The sequence below is a fragment of the Oncorhynchus gorbuscha genome, linkage group LG05 (genome assembly GCF_021184085.1).
Source record: "Oncorhynchus gorbuscha isolate QuinsamMale2020 ecotype Even-year linkage group LG05, OgorEven_v1.0, whole genome shotgun sequence".
Taxonomy (NCBI): domain Eukaryota; kingdom Metazoa; phylum Chordata; class Actinopteri; order Salmoniformes; family Salmonidae; genus Oncorhynchus; species Oncorhynchus gorbuscha.
This window is the reverse complement of record NC_060177.1, coordinates 53,785,756-53,802,468: the sequence shown is the minus strand read 5'-3', so window position 1 is coordinate 53,802,468 and position 16,713 is coordinate 53,785,756. Positions and strand designations below refer to the sequence as shown.

At 42.7% G+C, this 16,713-nt stretch overlaps 1 protein-coding gene across 3 annotated transcripts in view; it reads right to left on the bottom strand.

The window, feature by feature from the left end:
* Positions 1 to 816: 816 nt before the first annotated feature.
* LOC124036052 (small G protein signaling modulator 1-like) overlaps positions 817 to 16,713 on the bottom strand; it is an 83,954-nt gene continuing 68,057 nt past the window's right edge. For 2 of the 3 annotated variants that reach the window (XM_046350157.1, XM_046350159.1), the window contains 7 exons: positions 11,153 to 12,760; positions 10,905 to 11,029; positions 10,658 to 10,740; positions 6,474 to 6,583; positions 4,991 to 5,087; positions 4,252 to 4,419; positions 817 to 1,678 (listed from right to left, as the gene is read on the bottom strand). In XM_046350157.1, coding sequence (XP_046206113.1) covers positions 1,590 to 1,678; positions 4,252 to 4,419; positions 4,991 to 5,087; positions 6,474 to 6,583; positions 10,658 to 10,740; positions 10,905 to 11,029; positions 11,153 to 12,760 — 2,280 coding nt within the window. In that variant the 3' untranslated portion in view covers positions 817 to 1,589. The remainder of the gene's footprint in view (positions 1,679 to 4,251; positions 4,420 to 4,990; positions 5,088 to 6,473; positions 6,584 to 10,657; positions 10,741 to 10,904; positions 11,030 to 11,152; positions 12,761 to 16,713) is intronic. The other variant, XM_046350158.1, reaches the window with a different exon arrangement.

Here is a 16,713-nt window from a genome sequence, read left to right as displayed (position 1 = left end):
GGTTGTAGTTATTATAGGAATTATAGGCCTATTTTCCTCTATACCATTTGTATTTCATTAACCTTTGACTATTGGATGTTCTTATAGGCACTTTAGTATTGCCAGTGTAACAGTATAGTTTCCGTCCCTCTCCTTGCTCCTCCCTGGGCTCGAACCAGCAACACAACGACAACAGCCACCATCGAAGCAGCTTTACCCATGCAGAGCAAGGGGAACAACTACTAGAAGGCTCAGAGTGAGTAACGTTTGAAACACTATTAGCGCTCGCAAACTAGCTAGCCATTTCACTTCGGTTACACCAGCCACATCTCGGGAGTTGATAGGCTTGAAGTCATAAACAGTGCAATGCTTGACGCACAACAAAGAGCTGCTGGCAAAACGCATGAAAGTGCTGTTTGAATGAATGTTTACGCGCCTGCTTCTGCCTACCACCGCTCAGTCAGATACTTAGATACTTGTACGCTCAGTCAGATTGTATGCAACGCAGGACACGCTAGATAATATCTAGTAATATCATCAACCATGTGTAGTTAACTAGTGATTATGATTGATTGTTTTTTTATAAGCTAAGTTTAATGCTCTCTAGCAACTTACCTGGGCTTACTGCATTCGCATAACAGGCAGTCTCTTTGTGGAGTGCAACGAGAGAGAGGCAGGTCGTTATTGCGTTGGACTAATTAACTGTAATTTTGCAAGATTGGATCCCCCGAGCTGACTAGGTGAAAATCTGTCGTTCTGCCCCTGAACGAGGCAGTTAACCCACCGTTCCTAGGCCGTCATTGAAAATAAAAATGTGTTCTTGACTGACTTGCCTAGTTAAGTAAAGGTATAAAACAATTAAAAAATATATATTTTGTTTAAATCGGGCCCAAAAATAGATTTCCGATTGTTATGAAAACTTGAAATCGGCCATTCCGATTAATCGGTCGACCTCTAATTCTAACCCCACTTCAATCAAGACAGGCCAGTGTCTACAAGGCATACCACATACATCCTATGATGACTAAGTATATGTCACAGTTAACAATTAAAAATAAATCAAACTGTTTCCCTGACAGAATAACTGGAGGTAAAAGTGACCCTTCCCTTGGTGTTCCATGACATGACCTGAAATGACAGAGTACCGGCTGGTATTACATAGATAAGGAGAAGGCAGTGAAAAGTGGAGCACATCTCAGTCATGTTCATCAAGGCACGCAATTGAAAACATTGTGACTGAAAATGAAATTGACAGTTTCTTATAGGACTAGTCTAAGTAGTGCCTCCCTATGTCTGTTTTATTCCATTTGGTGCCTAATGAACTGGACCCTGATCTCTCTGTTCGGTTGCAGCTGTTCAAACTGACCACAGAGAATGATAGAGGTCTCTATTAGCGAAAACGCTGTTTTAGCATGGGCAGCACCTTGTCATCAGGAGGGATCAGCCAATCGTAAAGAAGAAAATCGACTACTTTCAAATGGAGATGGCCTCAACGGCACTGCCCATGCTGTCACAGACGCTATAATAGAACAGATACAAATATGAGTCCTCTATCTATCTCTATGTTTGAGAAAGACTGTTGAGGAAGAGAAGTGGATGACTCCTGGAGATCACTTGTTCTCAATGAGAGTCTGCACCTTGCACACCAGTTCCCGGGCCAGTGTCAGGATCTGCTTGCTGTTGTGATGCTCAGCCATTTCTGAAAGGAGATGAGAAGATTTCATTCCCGCTGGATCACTTCCAACATTGATGCACAAGGCTATAATACCATATTTATTTTGTGTGTGTTATTCATTGAACCATTAACTTACTCAGCACAGGTACTCATTCAACATTATTATTTGCCTTTCAGCTATTGACAAAGTGGGAAATTACAATAAAATAAAAAAAAAGCACTTTTAGATTTCTCTAGGAAATTAAAACAGTGGAACGCTCCACATCAAACAATCTGTAATCTACAGCTTTTGCCCTATTCGAGTGTTTCATATTAGCTGCTGCAAGGTGGTAGACAGTTTACTATTTAAAAAAAAGGTATTGTAGTACTGTACACATACAATTTTGGGTTTGAGTACAGCGGGTAAATATAATCCCATTCACAATGTTCAGCATTCACAATATTACTTGCATTGTCTGTTGTGACCAAATTTATGTTGGGCCACAAGTTTCCACTTTGATGGGAAACTTGTCTGAGTCTTATGAGCGAGAGGAGAGGGAGCAGCACACACACACTTAGTGGAGACAAAGCAGCAGTGGGAAACGTCTTTGGGCGCACTTTTAGCGAATTACATACATTTGCTCTGAGGTGGTTTAAACTGCATTCTAATGTTGACTTTGCTTAAAGAAAACGGTATCAAGCTAAGTGTTTTATGCATGCTCAGTTCTTGGGTCTCGGGTCTGCCCGAATTGAAATTTGAAATGGAAGTTTTGGAACTCCCTTGCGTGGTTCATTTTATAGGGAAAAGTCCTCAATGAAACTGATACTGTACATTTGCCTCTGTTGGCCATAAAGTAGCCTATTCATTTATATGCTACAATAAATATGTTAAAATTATACTGTTCAAAAGTTTGGCGTCACTTAGAAATGTCCTTGTTTTTGAAATATAAAAATAAAAAATGCAATTAAAATAACATCAAATTGATCAGAAATACAGTGTAGACATTGTTAATGTTGTAAATTACTATTGTAGCTGGAAAAGGCAGATATTTTTAATGGAATATCAACATAGGCGTACAGAGGCCCATTATCAGCAACCATCACTCCTGTGTTCCAATGGCATGTTGTGTTAGCTAGCCTAAGTTGATCATTTTAAAAGGCTAATTGATCATTAGAAAGCCCTTTTGCAATTATGTTAACACAGCTGAAAACTGTTGTTCTGATTAAAGAAGCAATAAAACTGGCCTTCTTTAGACTAGTTGAGTATCTGGAGCATCAGCATTTGTGGGTTCGATTACAGGCTCAAAATGGCCAGAAACAAAGAACTTTCTTCTGAAACTCGTCAGTCTATTCTTGTTCTGAGAAATGAAGGCTATTCCATGCGAAAAACTGCCAAGAAACTGGAGATCTCGTACAGAGCTATGTACTACTCCAGTCACAGAACAACGCAAACTGGCCCTAACCAGAATAGAAAGAGGAGTGGGACTCGTAACCAAAAGGTTGCAAGATCGCATCCCCGAGCTGACAAGGTAAAAATCTATCGTTCTGCCCCTGAACAAGGCAGTTAACCCAATGTTTCTAGGCCGTCGTTGACTTGCCTAGTTAAGTAAAGGATTTTTTTTGTTGCATATTTCCCAGCATGCCTTTACATTACATTACATTTAAGTCATTTAGCAGACGCTCTTATCCAGAGCGACTTACAAATTTCAAGTGAATGTGAGAGATACCCACCCATGACTGTGCTGTTAGTGACAGAGCCATGGTTGTTGCATTGAATAACTAGTCCTGAAGCCTTAACCAAGTGATTGCCTAAGTGAGTGAGTTTAAATTCAAATTAAACCCTCTATGACCATATATTATACATTTTATAAGGCCTTTAGTTGTGGCCTGGTTATCCCCAACATTGTGGTCTGAATATAGTGCTACATCTGACCTGCAAGCCACAATAAGATGGTTAGTGAAGTGATTAGTAATTCCTAATGGAATCCAGCCAGAGTTTTTTTCAACACTATGAATATTTTATCATTCAGAATGACTGCAATGGTGAAGGACTTGATAAACAAGATTACCTAAACCATCTAAACTGGAACAACCATTTTAGTAACAGGTGCAATAAATCCAACCATTTACAAATTGGATTAGTTTAGAAAAAGGTAAGTTACTTATCTCTGTATAGTGTAAGATCAATTAATCAATCAATGTGCATGCAGAAACGTAGATACTAAAACAATGAATTATAAAAAAATCTGCCTGCAACAAAGCATTCTGGGAAGAATGATGAGGCCTCACCCATGTCTTTCACTCATACAGTTAACGGAAATCAACTTCGACAGTCGAGTAACCACAATACGTAGTGTTGATTCCACTGTGATTCCACTGATTCCACTGACCTAAGCTCTCGATATGCTGGTTGAAACGTTTTAGTTTCTCTTTTGCTAGCGTCACACTGTAGCACTGTGGGAGCAGGCTCAATTTTAAGTTTGATTTTCTTAAAAAACACCTGCGTCGCGGTGAAGGGTAACTTTTAAACTAGTGCAACTGTGTGAAGAAAGACTCCAGACTTCCAATGCTCCACAAACAATTGAATGAATGTTGATTTCATTGTTAAGACGGTGTACCGTTGAAAAACTTAATGATGTCGGTGAAGTCCATGTTGTTCTCCAGAATGATGTCCCGGTAGACCTCCACCAGTGCCAGAGCGATAAAGAGGACAAAGTGGCCAGAGGAGGCGTACTTTGCTGCCCAGATGGTTTCCCACACCGCAAACACATCGTCATACACCAGCTCTGAGAAAGAAAAAGGTACAGTGGATGCAGAAGTCAGGTGTGGTTGGGGTATGGCAGAGCCGGATTAACAAATCATAGGCCCCGGGAGGCCCCCATTGATGTTGTTCGTCACTCTCACTCAGATATCAATAACATGGCATAAGTCATGGCAAAATGTGTCGGATTTCAGGTAATTGGCTTTAAGACTGAAAAGAAAATGACTCTCCGCTACATGGCAAGATGTGTACAATTGCAGAAGATTAACTCTCTCTCTGCCGTCAAGGGGGGGGGGGACTAAAATATTTTGCCAGGTATGTGGGCCCCCCAACCAATTCTCGCTTAGGGCCCCCAAAAGGCTAGGACCGACCCTGAATCAGTTACCCAACCAAGGCAGGGCCCCCTAGTTACCCAGGTGGGCCTGTTTTTCCTGAGTGATCTTGCCATATCTTTGATGTGGAAACGGCTCATTAAAACTAGGTCTTGTTAGCCTTCTTCTTTTCTGTTTGACATTTGGTTGCCGGTATGAAAACACTCAGTTTAATTGGCATTTTCTATGGTATAAAATCCCCTAATAGCAGGATGTAATTATTACCACGCTTTAAGTCTAGAAGGAACCATCGGTAGCAGAAGTAGAAGTGGGTGTAGTCGCCATTTTGGTGCATGAGCTCAAAGAGCTCAGAATCCAGGATCTACAGAGGGATAAGAGGAGAGAGGAAGGAGGAGGGGAGAGGGCAAACAGACAGTTGAAGGAAGAGGGATGGGTTGGGGGGGAGTAGAGGAAATGGGTCGGGGAAGAGAGGGGGGAGGTTAGTGGAGAACAAAGTTGGATGTGTTATATTCACTGTATCCTACTATTCATGAAAACTGGATGCATGCCAAAATATATTACTTGACTAAAAGTATAATGGGAATTAATATGGAGTTGGTCCCTCCTTTGTTGGTGCATCCTGTTTCCATTGATCATCCTTGAGATGTTTCTGTGGTCAATTTAATTGATTGGACATGATTTGGAAAGGCACACACCTGGCTCTATAAGGTCTCACGATTGACAGTGCATGTCAGAGCAAAAAACAAGTCATGAGGTTTAAGGAATTGTCCGTAGAGCTCAGAGACAGGATTGTTTCGAGGCACAGATCTGGGGAAGGGTACCGAAAAATGTATTCAGCATTGAAGGTCCCCAAGAACACAGTGTCCTCCATCATTCTTAATTGGAAGAAGTTAGGAACCACCAAGACTCTTCCTAGAGCTGTTCGTCCGGCCAAACTGAGCAATCGGGGAGAAGGGCCTTGGTCAGGGAGGTGACCAAGAACATGATGGTCACTTTGGCAGAGCTCCAGACTTCCTCTGTGGAAATGGAAGAACCTTCTAGAAGTACAACCATCTCTGCAGCACTCCACCAATCATGGAGACTAGTCAGGATCGAGGGAAAGATGAACAGAGCCAAGTATAGAGAGATCCTTGATGAAAACCTGCTCCAGAGCACTCAGGATCTCAGACTGGGGCGAAGGTTCACCTTCCAACAGGACAATGACCCTAAGCACATAGCCAAGACAGAGCAGGAGTGGCTTCGGGAAAAGTCTCTGAATGTCCTTATGTGGCCCAGCCAGAGCCCAGACTTGAACCCAATAAAACATCTCTGGAGACATCTGACAATAGCTCTGCCGAGATGCTCCCCATCCAACCTAACAGAATTTGAGAGGATCTGCAGAGAAGAATGGGAGAAACTCCCCAAATATAGGTGTGCCAAGCTTGTAGCGTTATACCCCCAAAAAACTCTATGCTGTAATCGCTGCTAAAGGTACTTCAACAAAGTACTGAGTAAAGGGTCTGAATACTTATGTAAATGTGATACCAGTTTATGTTTGTATTCATTTACAAAAAAATGTGCAAACATTTCTAAAAACCTGTTTATGCTTTGTCACTATGGACTATTGTGTGTAGATCGATGAATTCAATAGTTTTTTTCACCTTCATTTTAGAATAAGGCTGTAATGTAACAAAATGTGGAAAAAGTCAAGGGTCTGAATACATACATTAGTGTATATATAGAAGTTACAAAGTGTCTCTGGCCTCACCTGGATGAGAGAGCGCATGTTGGCAAATTGAGTGTCCATGCCACCGCCATGGGGGAAGTTCTGATTCATCCGCTTCATGAGCTCAGTGAAACAGCTGAAGGCCATGGCCTCTGAGTGAGAGAGAGAGAGAAAAAAGACACAGGGAGAGATGAGGAAAGACCGGGAGAGAGATTGAGGAAAGACAGAAATGTTGAGCGGTCCACTTCCATCGCCATTTCTGTTGTCCTCCCTGAAGCACAACAGTATCCCTGTCCTCTGTTTCATAAAAGACAGTACTGTGCAGCAGTCTTCATCGACCTCGCCAAGGCTTTCGACTCTGTCAATCACCATATTCTTATCGGCAGACTCTACAGCCTCGGTTTTTCGGATGACTGCCTTGCCTGGTTCACCAATTACTTTGCAGACAGTTCAGTGTGTCAAATCGGAGGGCATGCTGTCCGGTCCTCTGGCAGTCTCTATGGGGGTGCCACAGGGTTCAATTCTCGGGCCGACTCTTTTCTCTGTGTATATCAATGATGTTGCTCTTGCTGCGGGCGATTCCCTGATCCACCTCTACGCAGACGACACCATTCTATATACTTTCGGCCCGTCATTGGACACTGTGCTATCTAACCTCCAAACGAGCTTCAATGCCATACAGCACTCCTTCCGTGGCCTCCAACTGCTCTTAAATGCGAGTAAAACCAAATGCATGCTTTTCAACCGATCGCTGCCTGCACCCGCATGCCCGACTAGCATCACCACCCTGGATGGTTCCGACCTTGAATATGTGGACATCTATAAGTACCTAGGTGTCTGGCTAGACTGCAAACTCTCCTTCCAGACCCACATCAAACATCTCCAATCGAAAATCAAATCAAGAGTCGGCTTTCTATTCCGCAACAAAGCCTCCTTCACTCACGCTGCCAAGCTTACCCTAGTTAAACTGACTATCCTACCGATCCTCGACTTCGGCGATGTCATCTACAAAATGGCTTCCAACACTCTACTCAGCAAACTGGATGCAGTCTATCACAGTGCCATCCGTTTTGTCACTAAAGCACCTTATACCACCCACCACTGCGACTTGTATGCTCTAGTCGGCTGGCCCTCACTACATATTCGTCGCCAGACCCACTGGCTCCAGGTCATCTACAAGTCCATGCTAGGTATAGCTCCGCCTTATCTCAGTTCACTGGTCACGATGGCAACACCCATCCGTAGCACGCGCTCCAGCAGGTGTATCTCACTGATCATCCCTAAAGCCAACACATCATTTGGCCGCCTTTCGTTCCAGTACTCTGCTGCCTGTGACTGGAACGAATTGCAAAAATCGCTGAAGTTGGAGACTTATCTCCCTCACCAACTTCAAACATCAGCTATCCGAGCAGCTAACCGATCGCTGCAGCTGTACATAGTCTATAGGAAAATAGCCCACCCATTTTCACCTACCTCATTCCCATACTGTTTTTTATACTGTTTTTATTTATTTATTTTTCTGCTCTTTTGCACACCAATATCTCTACCTGTACATGACCTGATCATTTATCACTCCAGTGTTAATCTGCAAAACTGTATTATTCGCCTACCTCCTCATGCCTTTTGCACACATTGTATATAGACTGCCCATTTTTTTCTACTGTGTTATTGACTTGTTAATTGTTTATTCCATGTGTAACTCTGTGTTGTCTGTTCACACTGCTATGCTTTTATCTTGGCCAGGTCGCAGTTGCAAATGAGAACTTGTTCTCAACTAGCCTACCTGGTTAAATAAAGGTGAAATAAAAAAATAAAATAAATAAAAAATAAGATCATATTCATTGTACTCTTTCTTCACATTCCAATACTGCCATATGATAGAGATAGTCTATGATGAGTCTCATTGACTGATTGTCGTTTGACTAAGCTTATGTAGAATCTTAATTTGACCTATTGCCACAGAAAAATAATCCTGTCGAAACAGGATTTGAATGTTTAGTCAGTTATGTTCCTTGATTGGTGGTTAGGCTATTAACTGGCCAAAAGTAGGCTACATGAAGTGAAATACCGTTAATATAACTGTGCGTTAGTGTGGGTTTTCAGTGAAATTATGTAAATCACGAAGCTCATCTGCACTTCCTGCAATTTTCAGCAACAAAAGAGTGATCAAATTAAGATCCTACATCTATATGTGTCACACTCAACGTCAACAAAACTAAGGAGATGATTGTGGACTTCAGGAAACAGCAGAGGGAACACCCCCCTATCCACATCGATGGAACAGTAGTGGAGAGGGTAGTAAGTTTTAAGTTCCTCGGCGTACACATCACAGACAAACTGAATTGGTCCACCCACACAGACAGCATCGTGAAGAAGGCGCAGCAGGAGGCTGAAGAAATTTGGCTTGTCACCAAAAGCACTCACAAACTTCTACAGATGCACAATCGAGAGCATCCTTTCGGGCTGTATCACCGCCTGGTACGGCAACTGCTCCGCCCACAACCGTAAGGCTCTCCAGAGGGTAGTGAGGTCTGCTCAACGCATCACCGGGGGCAAACTACCTGCCCTCCAGGACACCTACACCACCCGATGTCACAGGAAGGCCATAAAGATCATCAAGGACAACAACCACCCGAGCCACTGCCTGTTCACCCCGCTATCATCCATAAGGCGAGGTCAGTAAAGGTGCATCAAAGCTGGGACCGAGAGACTGAAAAACAGCTTCTATCTCAAGGCCATCAGACTGTTAAACAGCCACCACTAACATTGAGTGGCTTTCTGTCAACACACTGACTCAACTCCAGCCACTTTAATAATGGGAATTGATGGGAAATGATGTAAAATATATCACTAGTCACTTTAAACAATGCTACCTAATATAATGTTTACATACCCTACATTATTAATCTCATATGTATACATATATACTGTACTATATATCATCTACTGCATCTTTATGTAATATATGTATCACTAGCCACTTTAACTATGCCACTTTGTTTACATACTCATCTCATATGTATATACTGTACTCAATACCATATCTTGCCTATGCCGCTCTGTACCATCACGCATTTATATATCTTTATGTAGATATTCTTTATCCCCTTACACTTGTCTATAAGGTAGTAGTTTTGGAATTGTTAGCTAGATTACTTGTTGGTTATTACTACATTGTCAGAACTAGAAGCACAAGCATTTCGCTACACTCGCATTAACATCTGCTATCCATGTGTGTGCTGCCATCCTGTTAGAAGGTAACAGATTATTTTATTACAATGGTTAAATTGGATTTTTATTGTGTTCAATGGTGTTATTTGCCCCCTAGTGGCGCTTTCTGGTACTTAGAAAGACAACGCAAACGGGAAGTTCAGAATTTGTTTTGCACGCAAAGAAGCAGCTACAAACAACGCTACGGTGCAGGTCTTTCAATGTAGTTATTTCTTGTCACGCTTCAGCCTTGGAAAAATATTTGTTTGTAAGTTGGATTCAAGCATTTAGCTAATGATGATAATCTTGTTATTGATAGAGTTTCTTACATATCAATGTTGGTTGCATTTACTCACAAATTGCAATGCCTTTTGTGTATGTCGTTAGCTGTATTACTTTGCTCATGCGTCATGCAAACGAATTGTAAAATATACAATACTGTAGTTTTGTTACTGGTTTTAGTGTAATATGCTTTGTTATTCTACATAGATGGTTATACATTATTAGAGTAATGAAAGGAGCAATTACCATATGGTTAACAATTAGCTATATGGTTTGGCATCATGCCAGATGCATGGTACCTTAGCTCGTGCTTTGTATTTATGCAACTTCAAATGTTTAATGTACATTACAGTATGTCGGTAGTATGTCGGTGTGAATTGAACACTAAAGTATATTCTTTTCTGTATTTTGCAGTTTCACAACATAAACGTTTCAATATATTCATTCAAGAAAAGTCACGCCTTGGGAGTTTTATTGAAGACTTAGTTGTTAGCTATCTGTCTAGTTTTGCATGGGAACGCAACTCAAGGGCAGAATAAAATGTGTATGTGACAAATACAATTTGATTTGATTAGATTTTTTTTTAAAGACTGCTCAAATCAAATTTCGGAATGCAAAATATTCATGAAGGTGACACATTTTTCTTCCATCGCAAAATTCATATCGCAAATACCAAGGAGGAGAGTGAGGGAGGAACACACAGTCACAGCCTTGCCTCAACGGCGTTAACTCACCATCATCCAGAATGACAAGGAGGGGAGCCAGCAGGTCACACATGCCCTGCACATAGCCAATCTCCAGGTGCTGCCAGATATAGCTGAGAAGAGAAGTCGACATCACGTGCGGGTGTAACTCATTCATTCTTCCTATTTTCCCATTTGACATTGAGGTCCACACATAACATAATGACTTATAGATTATTTCCAAACCTTTCTGCAAAAGTGCACTAGAGAATTATGAAAGACATTGTTTTTATTTTACCTGCACATGATGTTGCGCAGTTTCTCCAGGTTGGCAGGGGTAAAGTACCAGTAGTTCCTGTCACACCTCTGGACATCCTTCTCAATGCGGTGCAGGTTCATCGTGTACATGTCCAAAAGCTCTTGCTACAACAAAGGCGCACCCCCCCGCCCCCAAACACACAAAATGTTTAAGCATAACCTACTCGTAATTGTAAAAACAAAAAGCAAAATCTTGATTATTATGAAAATAAAATGGCAGGTGCCTACAGAATAGGTGGTTCCGATGGATGACACTGGAGAGATGTCCTCGTTTGTCAGCTCTCTGCCCACGGTCAGGGAGTCAAATTGTGGGAAGATGCTCTCCATCTCAGGCTCCTCGGACAAGTTTAACTCTGTGCCCTCTGGGCTGGTTTTGCACTGCTCCTCCTCCTCCAGTTGGAGCTCCAGATGGGGGACTGAGCCCTCAGAGAGAGCAGCCCCGACCCTGGAACTGTCACACGGACCAATCCGGTCCCACAGTGGGGCAATGGAGACGTTTGCCATCTCAATGGCTGAAGGAGACTCCTCAGATTCCGTGGTGGCCAGAGCCTCCTCACTCTGGGTGGTGCTACCAAATGCTTCCATTGCCCTTGCCACCCTGGTGTCTGCTACGGGGCTTGTATTCTTCTCCATCGCTGACCGCTTGGTCTCCTCCTCGCTTTTTCCCACTTCCTTAGATTTTGTAATGTCCTCCACATTTTCCTCTGCAACTTCTTCGTGTGACATCGTCTTAACCCCCTTTGTTTCGGTTACCTCTTCAAATTTTAAAGTCTCATTGGCTTCTACTTCTTTCTCAGTTTCTGTCTTCTCCACACTCTTTGTTTCTCCAGCCTCTGAAGTTCGCTCAACCTCGAATTCTGATGTCTTGTCCTCCATTGCTTCTGCAGTCATCGTTGATGTCAATGCCTTCTCCTCTTTTGGCTCTCTATGGTTTGTTTGGGATGTTTCAGTCTCTTCTGGATCTACAGACTCTGGTTCAGATCCTTCGTCCTCTGTTTCTCTTGACTCTTGAGTTTTCAATGTCTCTGCTTCCAGTGACTGCAACTCCTCTGTGTCTGCTCGCATGGTTGGCTCTCCATCCAACATTTTCACCACTTCTGTCTCAGGCTCTTTAGCCTCCGTTGTTTTGAACTCATCCGTTTTGGACTTCACCGTTTCTTCTACAGCATCCACTTCTGCTTTCGGTAACTCAATGTCCCCCTTTTCATTGATCCTTACCTCTTTCTCGGCAGGTCCAGTCACGGGTGTATTTTCTTCCTCTATTTTCTGGCTCTCTAACGCACCTAGGTCTGCTGCCTTGTCCTCCCTTGTCTCTGTGTTTTTGTCCATTTCAATCTCTAGCACCTCTGTCTTCTTGTCAATTTCTACTTCTGGCATTTCTGCTTCTACTGTCACTGTATTTTTGTCTATTTCTATATCTGGCACTTCTGTCTCGTTGCCCTCAATCTCCTGGGTCACTTCGGTCGCACTCTCTTTTTCCTCCTTGGCCTGGAGGTCCTTCTCCTCCTGCAGGGCCGGGGGTTGGGCTTTTGGGCTATCTGCCTCCAACTCTTCCTCATGGGCTCTGACTGGGCTCTGTGGGGCTGGAGCCAACTGTGGAGGAGTGCTGGTGATGTTTTTAGGGGTGGTGTCAGGTGCAGTGCTGTCCTCTGTGCTCAGAGAGCGGTCTGACAGGCCCGAGGTGACTGAGAAGTTGCGAGAGGAGGGGTGCCCCGAGTCTGGGGAGCTGGTCCCATTGGGCAGGGCTCCTCCATTGGGGATCTTGGGCACCTGCTTGGCCTCTTTGCTCTTGGGCTCGGTCTCGATCTGATCCACCTCCTCCACAGACTCAAACACCTAAAAGAACAAGCCAGAGGGAAGCAGGCTAAGGGAAGGGAGGATGTGAACTGAAGAACTAGCAGGCGAGAGAGTGTGGTTTTGAGCAGGTGAGATAATGTGGGGTTGAGGAATACTGGTTCAAAAAAGCAAAAGATCCCTTTACACATAATATAACAATATAAATATAACTGTAATAGACTAGAGCAGCGTTTCCCAAACTTTTCTCCTTCTTCTTCTTTGAGATTGGGTTGGTGGATCGCATCCAACTTTTAAGGTACATACACCACCACCTACTGTACTGGAGTGTGAGGCCAGTCACAGCCTACCTCATTCAATTTTCTCTAAGAAAGTGAAAAAGAGCCCTAGACAACATTTCCCTCCGCTTTCCTCCCCCCACTACATCACCTAAACCCCAACCCCGTCCAGCCTCTCTAACCCTTTCACACAACCTCTCCCTATCTACGTCATACAGTTCACAAAATAACACATGGTCCACCGTTTCCTCCATTAAACACTCATCACACAGACCTGTTTCATGTCACCCAATCATTCACAAAATGGCATTCAAACCCGTGTGCCCAAACTGTAGTCTATTCAGCACTACATCCCATACTCCCCACCTCTTCCTTAGCTGACTGGTGCATGCAATAAAATTGCTTCCTCTCACCATTAGCATCCCACTCGCTTTGCCAAAGATCGAGCCCTTTTGCCTGGATCAAGTACTTAACATCCCCACGGCCCAACGGGACCTGAATATCTACCCTCTCTCCTCACCGCACTCTTAGCCACCACATCAGCCTTCTCATTACCCTCCACACCCACTTGGGGAGGAACCCAACAAAAGCTTACCACCACTCCCATCCTCTCCAATCCCATTAGCAGCTACACAACTCTCCCCTATCCGACCTGCCCGTCTTCACACTACTCAACACTGCAGCTGAATCAGAGCAGATCACCACTCTGAATGGCTTCACCTCCTTCACCCATCTCAAACCTAGAATCATGGCCATCAACTCGGCCACCTACACTGACACATAATCAGTTAACCACTTACATACTCTAACATTGAAATCTGGGATATACACTCTTGCCCCCTAACTACCACTGTCTGGATCCTTTGAACCATCTGTGTGTATATATATATATATATATATATATATATATATATATATATATATATATATATATATATATATATATATATATATATATATATATATATATATATATATATATATATATATATATATCCTTAAAAATAAATTTAAAAAATGATCTGACAGACAGACAGACGAAGTCGGAAGTGTACGTACACTTAGGTTGGAGTCATTAAAACTCGTTTTTCAACCACTCCACACATTTCTTGATAACAAACTATAGTTTTGGCAAGTCAGTTAGGACATCTACTTTGTGCATGACACAAGTCGTTTTTCCAACAATTGCTTACAGACCGATTATTTCACTGTATCACAATTCCAGTGGGTCAGAAGTTTACATACACTAAGTTGACTGTGCCTTTAAACAGCTTGGAAAATTGCATAAAATTATGTCATGGCTTTAGAAGCTTCTGATAGGCTAATTGACATTATTTCAGTCAATTGGAGGTGTACCTGTGGATGTATTTCAATGCCTATCTTCAAACTCAGTGCTTCTTTGCTTGACATCATGGGAAAATCAAAAGAAATCAGCCAAGACCTCAGAAAAAAAATCGTAGACCTCCACAAGTCTGGTTCATCCTTGGAAGCAATTTCCAAACTCCTGAAGGTACCACGTTTATCTTTACAAACAATAGTACGCAAGTATAAACACCATGGGACCACGCAACCGTCATACCGCTCAGGAAGGAGACGTGTTCTGTCTCCTAGAGATGAACGTACTTTGGTGCGAAACTTGCAAATCAATCCCAGAACAACAGCAAAGGACCTTGTGAAGAATTTTTAATAGGATTAAATGTCAGGAATTTTGAAAAACTGAGTTTAAATGTATTTGGCTAAGATGTACAGTATGTAAACTTCAACTGTACATACACATATATACACACACACGTGTTTTGCGGATACTATTTAATGAAGTTGCTAGTTGAGGACTTGTGAGGTGTCTGTTTCTCAAACTAGACACTAATGTACTTGTCCTCTTGCTCAGTTGTGCACTGGAGCCTCCCACTCTTTCTATTCTGGTTAGAGTCGGTTTGTGCTGTTCTGTGAAGGGATTAGTACACAGTGTTGTTCGAGATCTTAAGTTTCTTGTCAATTTCTCACATGGAATAGCCTTCATTTCTCAGAACACGAATAAACTGACGAGATACAGAAGAAAGTTCTTTGTTTCTGAACATTTTAAGCCTGTAATTGAACCCACAAATGCTGATGCTCCAGATACTCAACTAGTCTAAAGAAGGCCAGTTTTATTGCTTCTTTAATCAGCATAACAGCTTTCAGCCTTGCTAACATAATTGCAAAGGGGTTTTCTAATGATCAATTAGCCTTTTAAAATTATAAACTTGGATTAGCTAACACAACATGCCATTAGAACACAGGAGTGATGGTTGCTGATAATGGGCCTCTGTACGCCTACGTAGATATTCCATTAACAATCAGCCTTTTTCAGCTACAATAGTCATTTACAACATTAACAATGTCACTGTATTTCTGATCAATTTGATGTTATTTTAAATGGACAAAAAAAGAGCTTTTCTTTCAAAAACAAGGACATTTCTAAGTGACTCCAAACTTTTGAACGGTAGTGTGTATACATGTATACATCTCCACACCCAGTCTCATGTCCTCACCTTCCCTCAATCATATCCACAGCTACACTTGGTTTCAGAAACAACCACGGAGGAACATTCCCCAATGCAATTGCCGGCCCTTTCTCGCTCTCCCCTGGTCCATATTCTACCACTTTCTACCCAATTGTCCACCCTTCTGCTTACCCACTCCTCGGTCCCAACATTCCCCATTTGCCATGACCGCAGGATATCTTTTTGAACTCCTTTTCAACCTTTCCCAGTACGCTAATGCACGTTTGTCCCGCTTTATCCTCAGTGCCAGTTCCCCACTATCCACCTGCAATGCCTCAAGAAGTGGTGTCGTCCTGAAGGCACCAACAAGCACTCTCAGGGCCCTTGACTGTATCCTATCCAGGCGCTGTAGTACCGTTTTGGCTGTCGATCCATATACAAAGCACCCATAATCCAAAGATGACCTGATCAATGCCTGATATATATATACAACAGTGTTTGTCTATCCGACCCCCAATCACATCCTGCCACTACCCTCATGAGGTTCTGGACCTTCATCCCCTATTTTCAATATACTCAACATGTCTCTTCCACGTAAGCCTCTCATCAAACCACATACTCAAAATACTTTGACTCAGACACCCGATCTATATCCTGAACGTATATTTGCAGCCTAACATCTTTAACCTTCCTCCTATACAAACACCATAAAGCAGGTCTTGGCCACAGACGTCCTAAACCACCATGTTAGAGGCCGATCTTCCACAACTCCCACAGGTTCTTCCTCATCACATATTCCACATTCCTACCTCTCTCCCATCCAGCCCCATCATCAGCATACAAGGCCACACTCAGTCCCTGTCCCACCTTTTTAAATATATAATCTATCATCAGGGTGAACAACACTGGACCAACCACACGTCCCTGAGAAGTACCATTGTCCACTTCAAACCACATTGACAATTCTGGATCATCACACGTTTCCACCCAGCAGGTATCACCCCAGTCCTCAGCACCTTCTTATACAACCCTAACACTGCTTCCAACGCACGTTAAACATCATAACACACCCCATCTTCTCCAGGAGCAGTCCGTCCGCATCCCTCCAACGCCCTCGTCATATCATACATAGAAAACTCTGCATCCATATCTTCTCCTTACTCCCCGTTTTTCATTAAAACATGTCCACGCTCCTTTAACTTTCCCCAAAGTCTCATCTTACAGGTGCTGACAT